Below are 14,911 nucleotides of genomic sequence, written 5' to 3' on the forward strand. Positions count from 1 at the left end.
ATCAAACTCCTTAAAATTTATTTTCTTTAAAAATGAAAAAGCACATGTAAAGCAAAAGAGGAGTATGGTAGAAGTTTCCAACAAGAACAAAGCAAGGGCCTTGAGGAGGACAACCAGCACTGCCTCCTCCACATCCTGAGCACCTCCAGAGGCCCTTTCATGCTTTTCTTCAGAGGTATGGGGAAAAGGATTTGTGTTCAGACACAGAAAGAGGAACTGCTTTTTGCATGTTTCCTCTGGAAGTGCAGAAAAATGGGACATGGAAAAGGAAAAGGAAAACATATTAAAAAGAAAACATGAAAACATTAAAACATTAAATACAAAAACCAATGATACAAGTCAAACTGGTTTTTTTAGCTTAAATTCCTTGAAAGATTTAGAAAATGGGGCACCAGAAATACGTGAAAAAACAAAGATATATGACAATAAATAGAAGTTGTTCCAATCGTATGATTTTTAATCATTTTCATCAGATGATAAAAAAACATGCAGAAAAATTGTGTCCAATGAGGTTCAAAAATATGTGCTCCTTTTCTCATTGACCCCTTTTAAAAAAGTAAAACTACTTGCCATGATTTTACCCACTATTGGAGATTAAACTGATATCTACTCTATTCATGACATGTAACTAGAACAACTTGGTGATTAATCAAAAACAGAAGGTGGAAAGTGCTATCAGTTTTTTGAAAAATAATAATAAATAAAAACAAATTAGCCATCCACACATGCAACTAGTCATGATAAACTCATCCAAAAGTACCCACAAATAATTGTTGCTTGAATGGCAAGTCCATTTGACTCATTCAAGTTTACAGCCATGCAAAATCCATTTCGCTGTTTTTGCTGAAACTTCTTGTCACACAGTCAACAAATTTGGAAATACAAAGGCTGTGGCCCATGTGTAGGAGGTGTGTATATGCAAACATATCTATTCATTCACACATATACATTCCTCCAAATTTGAGTGCCAGCCAAGCCTCAGCACCTCCTGGTGGATGAATGTATGGATGGATGAGAAATCTGGGTAGTGTGGATGAATGGATGGGAAGGGGTGGGCTGGGATGGTGACCAAAGTGGAAAGAGTGCAAGAGTTGTGTGTTATATGTTGGGGTCTGAAAGGGATGAGCAAAAGGGGGGGCTTTGGTTTAGGGGATGAGACTGGGGTTCATGTGGTGCTCATAGGGCATTGCTCACTTTTTCACACCCCCATGTCCCTTCTTCTCCTCGTCCTCCTTTGCCCTAAATAATGCATGTGGGGAGGGTCATGTTGAAAGGTAGTGGCTAGAATATGGTTCTTGTCACCTTGTACAGTACCCACCACAGCCCTCACATCAAAAACCCATGCCTGAAAAAAGAAGCTAGAAAACCACTTCCTCTCCCACCTACCCCCATTATTTTATTTTATTTTAGCATGTTTTAGATGTGAAATCCTGGCTCAGTTGATCATGCTTAATATGTGTGTGTGTGTGTGAATTACTCTAATGGCATATCTATGTGTCCATTTTCAATTCACACCTTTCAGTGTGTGTGAATAAATAACTTTCAATTGAATGAGTCCTACAACCACTCTGCTTTTCATTATTGTTCTGTGCATAAATTTGGAAAAGAACATCCTTTCAGTCTTGTGTCACAGTGGCTACATTAAGTGGATAGCATGTGAAGAGTTTTTTCATTCTTGTTTTATTAATTCACATGCATATCTGTAGTATATTTATATTTATATTGTTGTTATGAGGTTTCAAGGTGCTATTAGGGGTATTATAGTATACATATGTAAGATAATACTAATAATAATAATAATTATTTTTGTCAAATAGAAACAAGAAATAGACACTAAACAGTTACTTTCAATCATGATCTTGTGAGTTGTGTAAAAGAAAACTTAAAATTCTCAAATAGCACCTCTAAACCATCTAACAATATTAATAATTATTATCATTGATATTGATGAATTATTATCAATTTATTATCATTATACTATTGTTATTGTTATCTTTTATTTTTATTATCATGGTGTGTGATAAGTTTGAGTATTTTGTGCAAAAAAAGTCATTTCATTATTTGTAAATACAATCATTAAAACCAAGTTAAATGATTTAAATTCATCACCCCACACATTAATATTGTGTAGGTGTGTGATTGCATTATTTACTTCTTGTGTCCTAAATTGTCAAACACCTAGTTTTGCGAGTTTCCACCTCAAATGAGAAAAAAAGGTAAAATATACTCAATACTGGTTAATTACAAACCCATGCTAGTAATAATAAAATTTTATTAAAAAAGTCAAGTTATGGTGAAACATAAATTTTAGTTAGATCACCATGTAAAACAAGCCCACTGCAACCTATTCAATGGCAGTGACTTGGTTGGCCTTAATAGACTATAGAGTTTCCTTGACAGCCTGCCATGGATACTCCTTGCTCTTGTTATGGTCAGGGCATTAAGATTTAGACTAGAGCATGAAGGAGAGACATATTTAATGGAGGGCGAGAGAGGACTAGGAGTGGGGTTTATAGGGAAGCCACTGTGAGGGGGGCAGGTGGTGCCAAGTGTAGCATTTGCCAGCCACCTTGCCATGTGGCTGGGGACTGCCATGCCTGCCCTTGCTAGGGTGCCATGAGTCCACAACATCCACTTCTTGGCCAGCCTTGTTGGCACCTACAGGTGGCGATGCCCTTATGCTTTAAATGAGTGGTAAATAAATATTAATTGTTCTAATGCAATTGTAAAACTTGGAATGATACTTCTCACTACTTAGTTAGCATTTAAAAAATATATATATTTTGTGAATATATATTACTAAAATTTAACTATTTTTTTAAAAAGAAAAATAAAAAGAATATATATGTATAGGTAATTGTTAAATCATAGATGTTCTTGGCAAAGAGATTAAAATCCTACTTTTATCATAATATATTTATTCTAAATTCTAATCTAAATCTTGATTTGATACAACTTCAAAATTTATGAAAAATTGAAATGAAATAAATAACCGTTTACAAAAATAATCTTATAACAGATAAAGTTATAATATTAAATTACCTAAAGATTAAAAATCAAGGAAAAAATTCATGTATACCTTACCTACTTTGAACCTCAAAAAGACTATATACAACCTAGAAAACAAGGGTTCAAAACTTGTACTAGCTATGCTTGACACATGTCAAAACACTTTCCTTCACAGAAAAATGCATCAGCAACTTCAACAAACAAACACACAAACAAACAAACAACTAAACAGGGTGGGTTCTGAACCAACACAACTATCACATGGTTTCATACAAAACTGCCATCTCTGGCATCTTGGGAAGGCCTTTTAGAAATAATTGCAAAAGTGAGAATGATGAACATATCCAAGGTGCTGCAGAACAAGCAGGCTTTTATCAGAGTTGACACAGATAAGAGCCCTTCAGCAACAGGAGGAGCAGAGAGATGAAGAAGCAGAAGCAGAGGAGGAGGAGGCACTGATGATGGGAGAGAAAGGGCCCTTTTAGAAGCACACATGGACACACACACACACACACACATACACAACGAGCCATGGCATTAGTCGAAAAAGTCAGGAGCATGCAGCAGCTCTCACAATAAGTTAGTGGAAGCCAGGACAGTACCAGTCAGTCTCATGCCCTCAGCAGCATTGCAGCAGCATGGTTGTCAGTCCCTCAAGCTGCTGCTTACTGCTCACTGCTCTGATTTGCCATGAGTCCCTCCAATCCTGCAGACTGGGACACTGACGAGCTCCAATGATCACCACCAGTTCCACTCTCCTCCTCTTGCAGTGCATACTACCGCACACGGTTGTAGAACCATGTTGATCCAGCCATACCCCGTCGCACATGGAGTGAGTTGATGGTTATGTGATTCCAAGCTCATGAATCCGTTGGAGCTTGAGTCACATGTAGCTTCGATGTCACCGTTGCTGTGAGCACGGCAGGATTCCATGCATGTGGATTGTTGTGGTGGTTTGAATGGTGGATTTGGTGCTGGGCTGTTGTAACAAGGTAATAATAAATTTAGGTGAGTAAGTGGGTATTGCAAGTGATGAGCCTTATGGAAACTACTCCCCACCGACGCCAATGCTCTCAAGGCGGATAAAATGAAAACAAAAAATAAAATATTGCAGTGTTGACAAACCGCAATTATGGGTGCAGTTAGCTACGATCCACAATCTGCCGGCCTGGATACGGGCTTCGAAGCGAAGTCGGTCAAGGGGGACTCATCGAGCTCGTCGTGGTCGGCATTTGTTGTGGTTTTTTGTGCGGATCTGTGAATGACGTCAAAGGATGGTAATCAACGTTTCCAGCATTGGACTCAATCGCGTGTGATATGAAATGATTTCGAATAAGGCCTGTGTGGGTTTGATCTTCGATGTGGACATAGATTGTTTGGTTTCTCGTCGTAAGCTTGTCAGGCACGTGGAGGTGAATTAATGTCGAAGGGAGTGCCAGTCTGTGTTCACATTGGAGGAGCTGTTTGGGGGCCTGCCGACGTGGCGGGACGTTGGTGCCGAAAAGAGCGATCTCCGAATCGGCGGGATGCGGTTCAGAGATCGCCAAGCGGCAAAGAACTGGAATGATGTGCAACAAACTGACAAACTCGTTGGATCGTAGAAAGGGCAATCTGTGAAGTGGGTTGCTCTAAGCCTCGGAGGCTTCAATCTCTTTGCTAAGTTGGGGTTGAATTGGGAGGAAGAGAATGAAGGAGGACGAGGATCTGGCGAGGGAATTAAGAGGAGCTATGGAGGACGATGAAGAGATAGGAGAGGAAGCCCCATTGCTGCAGCCCCAAGAATCTAGAGTCTCCGAGATCGCAAACGATCGCCCGGAACTTGCTTCAGTGACGCCACCTCCAGTTCTGATCATTGCATGTTTCAAGCTTCTTTTTTGTTTGTTTATTTCTCTGTTTTGTTTTGTTTAGCGTTATTTATTTATTTATTTACATTTTAATTAGTCAGTGGGGTTTCTTTCGTTGTTGAAGGTTTTAATTGAAGATGTTAGTGCTCATAACAAACTATGCCACATTCTCCTCCAAATTTTTTGCCACACTAGTTCTGGATCATTGCGCCAGTAATTGGATTGCTCTTCATTGGAAGATAACCTAATTGGGTTTATTGGGTCGGGATAAGGGTCACTCGACACCATTGGGTTTTGCACATGTTTTGCAACGGACAGGAGACGGGGCTGTAGATGTTCTCTCTCGAGTTGTCAAAGCTAGCGAATTTTTACACGACTTGTTTTGGTCATTTCAGTATCCTGGAATATTGGAAGTTGCTGCGCCTGAATGTAGCGGTTGATAATTGTGTATAATAACCTCTCGATCATCTCTCTGATGTTGAACGAAGTTTTTGGGATGTCATTGCGTGTCAAACTTCGCTCTTTGTTATGAATGCGGTCGTTTTATAAGGTTGATTTTGAAAATATGTTGATATGTTACAGTGATTCACCAATGGTATTCATGAACCTTGTGATACTGTCCAGGACATTAACGCGGATATATATGGTGCTGAAGATTCGGATAACCTAACAGTGTCTGTAAGTGACATACTTTTCAGCCCTCCTGTTTATTTGATGTGGCTGGTGCTACAAAAACATTCTTTTTTGTCTAATTTTTGTAGGATGTTGATTGATGTAAGAATGCTATCTGCGCAGGGTCGGGATGTAGACGTTGAGGCTCCCAAGAAAAAGCATGACCTTAGAGCGCTCGTAAGCAAAGTTTTCTTTTCAGTATTTCAAGCTTGAATGTTCAATTTTTGGCTAGTTGTAAGAGAATAATGTAACATAATAAAATGATGCGCTGCAAAGGTTGGCTTGGAGGATTTCATGTAAAGAAATTCTATCAATATTAGGGTTTCTGCATTATGTGATGCGTAATGCGATGCATAAGGTGATGACTTGTGTAACTTTTTGATCTTGCTTCTTGGCGTATCCAGGCAACAGTCGGAAACAAAATGAGTGTCGAGAATAGACCTAAGGTACTTAATATTTGTGTAAGTTTTTTCGTTGGTCTTGTATTTAGGTTAATTCAGATTCTCGTGCTCTTGATTTCACATAATTGGGGTTTGAGTTGAGCATTTATTGGTTATGAAGGTCTGAACGATTTTCCAATGTCTTCTACTCAAAACTCTGACCTCGTCCTCTGGGTTTATTAAATGTTCTCGTATACATGTCTATATTCAGGTTCAATTTGCGTTTAGTCTTTTTACACGGCTCTTGAACTATTCGGCGTTACGAGCATTCCTACATAAACTTGGAGCCTTGTTTGTGCAACATTTTTGCTGATGTCGAATGTATTGGCAGTCAGTGGACGTTGAAGGTCCAGACGGTGTAATTAAGAGGTTTGCAAAAGGGACGAAGGCTGCATTTGCTATAGAACGATTCAACTGTCAGCTCAAAGATCCATCTTTGCCAGTTGTGTGCATAGTGGCCTGTAAAGACGGCGAGGATCCCATCGAATTTGGTCCAGATGTTGAGCTGGTCTCTTATGATGATACCTGGACATTAAAGACCTTACGAGAAGGTACAGGGGTTGCCTTCTATCCTTTGCAGCGTGTCTAGTTTTGCTCTTTGGCATTGAATGGGTTACCTATAATTGTCCATCGCATTTGCGTTTATAGAGGAACAGGCATGCAATACGAATCTTCTTTACTCTAGGTTCATCAACTCTTAAAGTAATTTACGAGGGCGGTTCTCATGCCGTACCACCTTCCTCCTATAGAGCCCAAAGGAGGATATGTGAACCGGAAACGGCGGCCTAGCGAGTGACTTAAAATGAAACTTAGCAAAATATAAAAAGGTGTGCTTCTGCTTCAAGTATGATGCTCCTAAGCACCTTCGGGATACCGCTTAAAGTACATCTTGTGATGTCTTTCCCCGTATCTAGTAACTTTAAATATGTCAGAATGTCATCTTTGAATGAAATTGGCAGTCACTAAATTAGTGTTGTTTTGGTAAGGTTGATTTAGTGATTTAACTAAATTAGATTAGTCTATTTGCAACCTTCCTGTAGTGTCTTCAGTTATATCTGATTTGCAGCATCCATATATCCTTAATGTGATGCTTGGCTTCAGATACTGATCTTTATTGATTCCCAAACCTCGGAGCTCATGCTGCACGTCATTTGCAACAGTTGTGTACTTAGTTTTAAGATTTCATATTGTGCAGAAGCTACTAGTTGGGGTAGTAGAGAGGCATTTGACTAATTACTCACGCTTTGAGCAGCTGTTCAAGACGTGAGTGGAAATCCAGTGAAAGAGGATTTCATTCACAATTCTGCTCGAGTCGCTTCTTTACCAAATCCCATCACACAAGTGCCGGTGGCCCCCTATGGTACAGGTTAGCTCTATAATTTCCTACGACTTTCTAGGTCTTCAAATTATTACCTTTTTCTCTCAGATTTCAAACATTGAATTACCCTTTTGTACCAGTATGTATCTTCTCAGTAGACAGTGTTGAGTCAATAGGTGGAAAAAAATTACTATTCAATGGTCTTCATGGCAGCTGATGTTTGGTGTTTGAAGCAACATAGTTTGATTGATTTCAGAGCATCACATGTACTTCGCGAATTTCAGTCCTTGCGTTTCGTTCATCGTCCATCAAAGAACCAAAAACTAAAATAGTTTTCTTAACTATCTACGAGCCTACCGTGTGCTGTGTTTTGATGGGGAACGGAATGTCTTGAATTCTGGAATCCTCCCATTAATTCAGTAAGGACAGTCGAAAATGTTCTGGTAGTGTCTTATAATTGATGTGCACCTTGAAAGTGCTAGCATATCCATGATTTCCTTCATATGTTGAGAACAGTAATCGAACTGTGGCTGTGCTGACACCGGCGAATGTGTTCAAAACAGAGGAAATCAACACTAAACAGAATGACTCCACCAAACCCACACGGGAGAGCACACAAGAAACGGATGCATTACGATACTTTGGTGTTAAGGTGAACGCTTTTAGCAGTTTTTCTCCCTAAATTCTTTGGTGTTGTGCATTTGTAGTTTCAGTCCTTGTATGGTTATTCTTGGTTGCTGGTCATATTTACTCGCTTTTCAGGAAGGCACCGTTTATTGATGTGCCGGTTATTCTCATAAATTCTGTCGTTTCTGTAATAATATTTGGTGTGTTTGTAGTTGGTTATTTGACCAGACGATGTCCATATTGCAGAATTGGGAAGATCTATATCCAGAGGGCAAGATTCCTGAAGGGGGCTCTCAGGATTGCACGCCTCAATATGTTGGAAAAGTGCTTGTGATGTTCATCTTTGTGTTCGCATTTGCTGGAGGCTTGATTTACATGTTAGAACAGCTGCCCGATCCCTCGCGGTCTTTACAGTAGTGTTTTGCATCACTGGATTTAATACTACAGCATTTTGAGTCTCCCCCTTTGTAAATATAAAACCAGTTACTCTGTTTCTTATGAAATACATGTTATTGTTTTAAGGAATTTGTTACACTGGATTACTACTAGTTATGTTGTTTGGATGAATGTGTAGTTTTAGGTCTGGTATGGGTTATAGGCTTCAACGTGTATGTTAAGGGTGCAGTATATATAGAAGTTTATGTAGCAATATAGTAACAAGAGTGTAAAATTATGCTTCAAAATGATAATGTAAATCTAATGTATAATTGTGATTGTATTGTGAAATGATAAAGTTGAAATATTAGGAAGGAAGACATCATTATGGTATATATTTTGAAGTTGATCAAAAAATGTATATTAATTCAAAGATTTCCACCATACATATAGAAACAAACATATCAAACTAAGATCGAGGATATTCAAGGAGATATTTAGAGAAAATGTTGAGCCTATGTTATAATATTGGAGGTTTTATTCAAAAAAAAAGAAAACGTATTGAATAGAAGTCAATGTACAAATCTATGCAAAAATAATGGATATGTAATAAAAGAACTTGAGGTTTGTATGACTTGAATGAAGGTTGAATTGAGGTTGAAGCAACTATTAAATGGATTATTTTTTAAATTGAGCAAAGATTTTTTCATTAATAAAGACATGCTAAATAGATAATTAGTATGAAGAGACTAAAATTCAACTAACAAACAAAAAAACTTTTTGGGAATTACTTTTGGAATTGAAGTGCTATTTTGATATAACAAGCAATATGTTTGTAGAGCACTATTTCTATGTATATATAAAAAATAAATATTTTACCTTTAATGTTCCAACTTATAATAAAGTGAAAGACAATAAAATAGAAAATTGTATGAAAAAATGATTTCCAAAAATAATGTAGAACAATTTCAAAGTTAAAGAATAAAAAAGCATCCTTTAAAAAATTGGAAGATTTGTATGAAGAAGATAGAGACTTGGATGCTTTGACACTATTCCCAAACATGAAAAGTTTTGAAATCATAGAATGCGTAATTGGAGAAACTTATAAAAATTCTATAAGTATTTTCATTTTTTGTAAGTTTGTATGATAAATAGAAAAAAATGTCAAAGTAGAATTTTATATTTCTTACAAACCTATACCTATGTTGTTATTTGATTTTTAACCTATTTTCAAAGTATGTTTTTAAAAGAAAACAATAAACATTCTTTTTATCAATGACATCAAGCGTGAACATTTGTTCATACCAAAGGTGAATTAAGATATCAAGTTGCCCATTTCATTTGGCAATGATGCCAAGCTCAAGCACTTCTACATATTTAAGATAGTCAAAGATATAAGATTGCCTAAATCATTTGGTGATAATTTCAAGCTTGAGCTGATATGTTGTATTAAATATTGGCATCAACAATCAACTTACAATTATATAAAGAACATAAAATAATATCAAAAATTGGCATCAACAACTAACATTCACATTCATAAGCTATAATAGTTTGTTACAAAATACATGTATGTTTAATTTATCCTATCTTGTATATAATAATTGTGCATATAAATTATAAAACCAAGAAAAAATGCCTCACTTTAGACCTCCAACATGGTGACCTTATATAAATAAATAAACATAATTCCACATATAAATAACTATCTAGAATAGTTACTTGTTGGATGCATGCTAGTAAAATGGCCAAAATCTTTGCTTGCCAAAAGATCCAACACAAATTTATATTAGAGAAGTATTTAATTTTCTGAATGAAACTCTATAAGATAATTCATACTTACTGAAAATGCTTACTTGCCAAAAGCAAAAAAAAGTGCCTCTATACAAATTCATGTTCAAATAAATTACTTACTTTTTGTATGTGGCTAGTAATACAAATTGCCAAAATTTACACTAGTGCAATGCAATTCAATAGAAATATAGCCTTTGTTTATATAGAAGGAAAATAATAATAAAAAATGAGCAAAACAACAAACAAAATTTTCAAACAATATGTATTGTATTCATTTACAAAACATTGGATTATTGTAAGAGATGGCACATATGATTGTGTTGAACAATAATCAACCACTCATCAAAGAGGTTCAAAACCTTAAGTGGCATATTCCATATTACCACTACATCACACTTGAGAAATATGAGATCCAACATTCTTTAATTGAGTAATGAACTACTTCTCCAATTAATTTTTATAAGGTATCTTCTTACTTTGACACCTGCAATTGTTTGGGCAAGCAAGCGATGGATTGTGAAATCAGTTGCAACAAAACAAGAGCTGAGCGATGAATAATGTAAGGTGGGGGGTAGGATGCATGAAATGAAGATGGTGGGGGAGCCCGTATGGAGTGGAGAGTGGGAGAGGGAGATGGCCCGCTCTTAAGAACGAAGGGGCCGTGGCCTGGAGGGGGAGGTGAGGCCGCGTGGTGGTGAGGTAGCAGCTGCACGGCAGGCGAGGAGGATACTGGGGGTGGGGTCGGTGCGGGAAGAAGAGGGTTGTGGTATGTGCCATGTGAAAGAAATTTCGGCCATCAGGGTCCTGGGAAGGGGCTGCGAGTAGCCAGCTGTTAAAAAGTCATTGTTATATAGCGATAAATATCTCTACCTTTCATGCGGGTGTCTCGGGCTTAATCCCCACAAGAGATGCGGCACTCCCTGCGCACAGGAGCACCGGTGGTCTAGTGGTAGAATAGTACCCTGCCACGGTACAGACCCGGGTTCGATTCCCGGCCGGTGCAATAATCTGACAGCGCCTCCCTTTTCGCCCACCCCACTCCACAGCGCGAACACATGAAGTTCTTGTCACCCCGCTTTTCCACCACACGAGTTTCGCTCGTCTAACCCCATTCCTTCATGTTCTAACCCAAACTCCAATCCTGTCTCCTATATCCCTTCACTCTTGCACACATCCACCACACATTACAAACATCTACCACATCCTTCATTTTCATCATCCTCTTGTATCCATCTTTTTTTCTTTTTTGGATCAAAATGTATACAATAAAAAACTCCTATTGCCTCAATATCCCTCAATCCTTGCTCCCTCCAAAATATTGTGGTTTCTTACATGCAACATAGAACATCCAACTTCCATTCACACACATTCAATACATCAATTGTAAGCCTTTGCATTGGTATTTATGGAGCCAATACATCCACATGCCCCCTTGCATCCACATTATGTATACTTTCAATGCTAATGATGAGCCACATCCTTCACAACATGGTTTGCCTCTCAAATCAACCATACTACAAAACATTGTCTTAATTCTTTTAGAGGTTATTTGGAGAGAATAAAATAAAACAAAACACTTAATTTAAATCAAATTAAATCAAACAAACAAAACAAAAGGTGGAAGGGATGACCAAGATTGATAACCACCCCCATTTTCTAATGCACATGCAAAATATATTCTACTCAACATTTCATCATATTGGTTCTACAACAAATCCAACATATAAGAATGTAGTGATGTGTCCAAACATGCAACCAACAACAAAAACAACATGAATCAAATAGCATGAGGATGTTGAAATTACTCCTAAGATGTTTACATTTTTCTTCCATAAAAATTGTAGTAAATAAAATAAAATAAATGTTATTAAATTTTTCATGTCCAAAGTTTAATAGTTCAATCACATTGTTTATTAATGATCATTGCAAGAATTGGTATTGATGTTGTAGTATTTAATTTGATGAGTTCTTATTCTTAGCTCAGTAATAGATATTAATATGCTAATAAATACTTCACATATGAGCAAAGTGCTTTGTTATTGAATTATAGAAGAATTTAAATATTTTTGGTGATATTAAATTTTAATGTTGGAACTATAGAAATTATATTTGTGAAGAAGAAATCAATGTAATTATTGGATGATTCTAAATTAGTAGGATATATTTGCTATTTTTAATATATATATATATATATATATATATATACAAATTATTTCTTTTATTATATCAAATTTTATTATTTTTTTCTCAACTTGTTTAAAACTAAGTTTATAATTAGACATAAATAAGACCATAAAATTTTATTGTATTTAAACACTAATATTATAACTTTAAAAATGAAGTAATAGATAAAAAGCTTATTTTAATTTTCTATTGTTGTTATTTGATATGTTATTATAAAATAATTTATCCAATTATAAACTAAAATTATTAAAGTTTTAAATTAAAGAATATGATTAAAATTTTTATATTAGTTTATACATAATATACTTTCAAATCTTTCTATAATATGATATTTCTTTATATTATATTTTTTATATTAAAATTCATTTAAAAGTACAATAAAAATTATATATTATGAAAAGAATAAATTTTAACCTTTAAATTTTGATTTTCTTATTAGTATTGGTTTTATACATGCTATTTAAATAATATTTAAGTAAAATTATCCTCTTTAGTAATCCATGAAATTCAAGTTCTACATTTGTATGATTTTATGTCTCATTTTTTTTTAACAATGTTTCTACTTATATCTTATAGTTGATTATGTATTCTTATGATTCTATCTTTATCTAGTTTTATCAATTAGTCAATGTCTCTAATTTAAATTCTACTTCTTATTCAAATGTATTTTTTTGACTATTGAACCATATTTACAATGTTTTTGCTTATAATATTCTTTGTGGATACAATATATACTAAAAAAAATAATACATGTCCAAAAATATATTCTTTTCTTCAACTTTCAAATTGCCAAAGATTACTCTTAGTTTTTTCCAAATCTTATAGTTACTATCTTTTATATTTCAATCATATTCTATTCTTCTTTTCAAGTTTTGTAGAGCTTGCTTCCAACATCTCAATTTATTTTTCTCTCTTATAAATTCTCTGATTACTTTTAGATTCAATGGTACACTGTTATAAATTCTTATAATTTTTTTGCCAACTTCAACAAGTTTATTATACAAATTTTCTTAGCCACAAGAATAAGTGACAAACAACATGTTTTTTTCTTTGTCAAATTCTTCAATCTTTTTCTTATAAAGTTCTTCACGACAATACTCTATTGCTTTTGAATCTCAAGTTATTGCAATTAATGTATTATGATTGCTAGCAAATAAGTCATCTATAGGCACATCTTTAATTTGATTTTAATTCTTCACATTGTCAAAGACTAAGATAATTTTATTCTCTATTAAGAATAATTATAACATTTCTTAAGATTTTTTTTCAACTTTTGGCTTTTATTAGAGTTTAAATTATTCTAAAATATTACAAAAAATTGTATAGCAATCACTACTACTTTCAATATTTTTAACAAAGCATAAACCTTTGAAAATGTGCTTTATATTATTGTATATAGCATTTGCTATAGTGACCTTACCTATTCTATTCATTCCAACAAGTCATAATGTCTTTATTTTATTTATATATTTTTGGCTTATTTTTTATAAATATTGTACTCTATCAAATATTTTTATTTTTTTTATATATCAACTTGAAAGTAGAGACTTTATCCATAAGTTTTTAAAAATAATTAAAATAACACATATATTATACTTTTATCTAATTTTATTCACTTGAATTCATAGTTAGGCATCTAAACATTATTATAGCATAGAAGAGTGTATATAAATATAAAAGAAAATTAATAAATTTAATTTATTACATAATTATTTTACTTTTTAGTATAATTCTTAATAATGGAAATTTATTATATATTTTCTAATATTATTTTAATAGAAAATAATATTTTTAATAGAATTATTTTGAATCTCTACCTTTTGTGCAATAAAAGTCTTCCAACCTTTGTAGTAGATGCTTTGTTATTCCATAATAATCAAAATCTTCTTTTCTATTTGCATGGATCAACTTCTTTTTGTAGAAATTAGGTATCTTCTTCTACTTCATTACATATTGCAATATCAAAGGTAATAGATATGATATCTTCAAATATATGAAGATAATGTATTAAAATTATATCAACTAATAATATCCTAATTTGTGAATTTTATTTAACATAAATTTTAACCATCATTATTTCTGTCTATATATTTAGTTCTACAAGTTAAAATATTATAAGTAATTCAATTCTCATTAATTAAAAAAATAATATCTATTTTTACTAAATCAAAAAGTACTTGTTACATTAACTCATTACTACACTCTTAAATTTTCTAATTTTTTATTAAAAAAATTTTAAAATTTTAAATAATAAAGATAATAAAAATATCAATTTTTATACTAATTCAAAATTATTTTAACACTTATGACTATATTCATTTCTTTTCATAGTTCAACCATCAAGCAAAAATACATCCTTCTATCAAAAAATATAAATGCTTCTATAATAAATAATTACACCTATTATTAATTTGGTATTCTAAATCTATTAAAATATAACTTATAAAAAAAATCAACCTAAATTTAAATAAATTTATAATAAAGTATTAATGTTAGGGACATAGTCTTTAGAACCTTCTAGAGACAAGTTTCTAGAACTTTTTAGAGACAAGCTTCTAGAACCTTCTAGAAGTAAGTCTCTGGAACCTTCTAGAAGCTTCTTAGTTGATAGAAGATGTTAGGGACATAGTCCTTAGAACCTTCTAGAG

At 34.0% G+C, this 14,911-nt stretch overlaps 1 protein-coding gene, 1 long non-coding RNA gene and 1 other non-coding gene across 11 annotated transcripts; 2 read left to right on the top strand and 1 right to left on the bottom strand.

Annotated features, from left to right (window-relative positions):
* Positions 1-1,909: 1,909 nt before the first annotated feature.
* LOC149989733 (uncharacterized) lies at positions 1,910-4,249 on the bottom strand. Its single transcript, XR_016499982.1, has 3 exons — positions 4,135-4,249; positions 3,612-3,988; positions 1,910-2,658 (listed from the first exon to the last, which is right to left on the bottom strand). It is a non-coding gene; the product is annotated as an uncharacterized LOC149989733 (long non-coding RNA).
* Positions 4,250-4,541: 292 nt separating this feature from the next.
* Positions 4,542-11,106, top strand: LOC112293298 (uncharacterized). Of its 9 annotated transcripts, XR_012219153.2 has the most exons (10): positions 4,542-4,863; positions 5,478-5,531; positions 5,649-5,702; positions 5,930-5,986; positions 6,297-6,516; positions 7,218-7,331; positions 7,847-7,935; positions 8,157-8,287; positions 8,645-10,543; positions 10,644-11,106. XR_012219153.2 is itself a non-coding variant. In XM_073539457.2 (9 exons), exons 1-9 carry the CDS (start codon positions 4,696-4,698, stop codon positions 8,646-8,648), a joined length of 891 nt encoding a protein of 296 aa, XP_073395558.1. In that variant the 5' UTR covers positions 4,542-4,695; the 3' UTR covers positions 8,649-11,106. The 9 variants fall into 9 exon arrangements, 8 of the variants coding, with proteins under 8 accessions (XP_073395558.1, XP_024398325.1, XP_073395549.1 ...); XM_073539457.2 differs by having other exon boundaries at positions 8,645-11,106; XM_073539460.2 differs by lacking the exons at positions 8,645-10,543; positions 10,644-11,106 and adding an exon at positions 4,978-5,300 and having other exon boundaries at positions 4,721-4,851; positions 8,157-8,435.
* On the top strand, positions 11,012-11,082 carry TRNAG-GCC (transfer RNA glycine (anticodon GCC)). The gene has a single exon. It is a non-coding gene; the product is annotated as a tRNA-Gly (tRNA).
* Positions 11,107-14,911: the final 3,805 nt, after the last annotated feature.

This window comes from Physcomitrium patens, chromosome 2, assembly GCF_059467195.1.
Source record: "Physcomitrium patens ecotype Gransden chromosome 2, ASM5946719v1, whole genome shotgun sequence".
Classification (NCBI taxonomy): Eukaryota; Viridiplantae; Streptophyta; class Bryopsida; order Funariales; family Funariaceae; genus Physcomitrium; species Physcomitrium patens.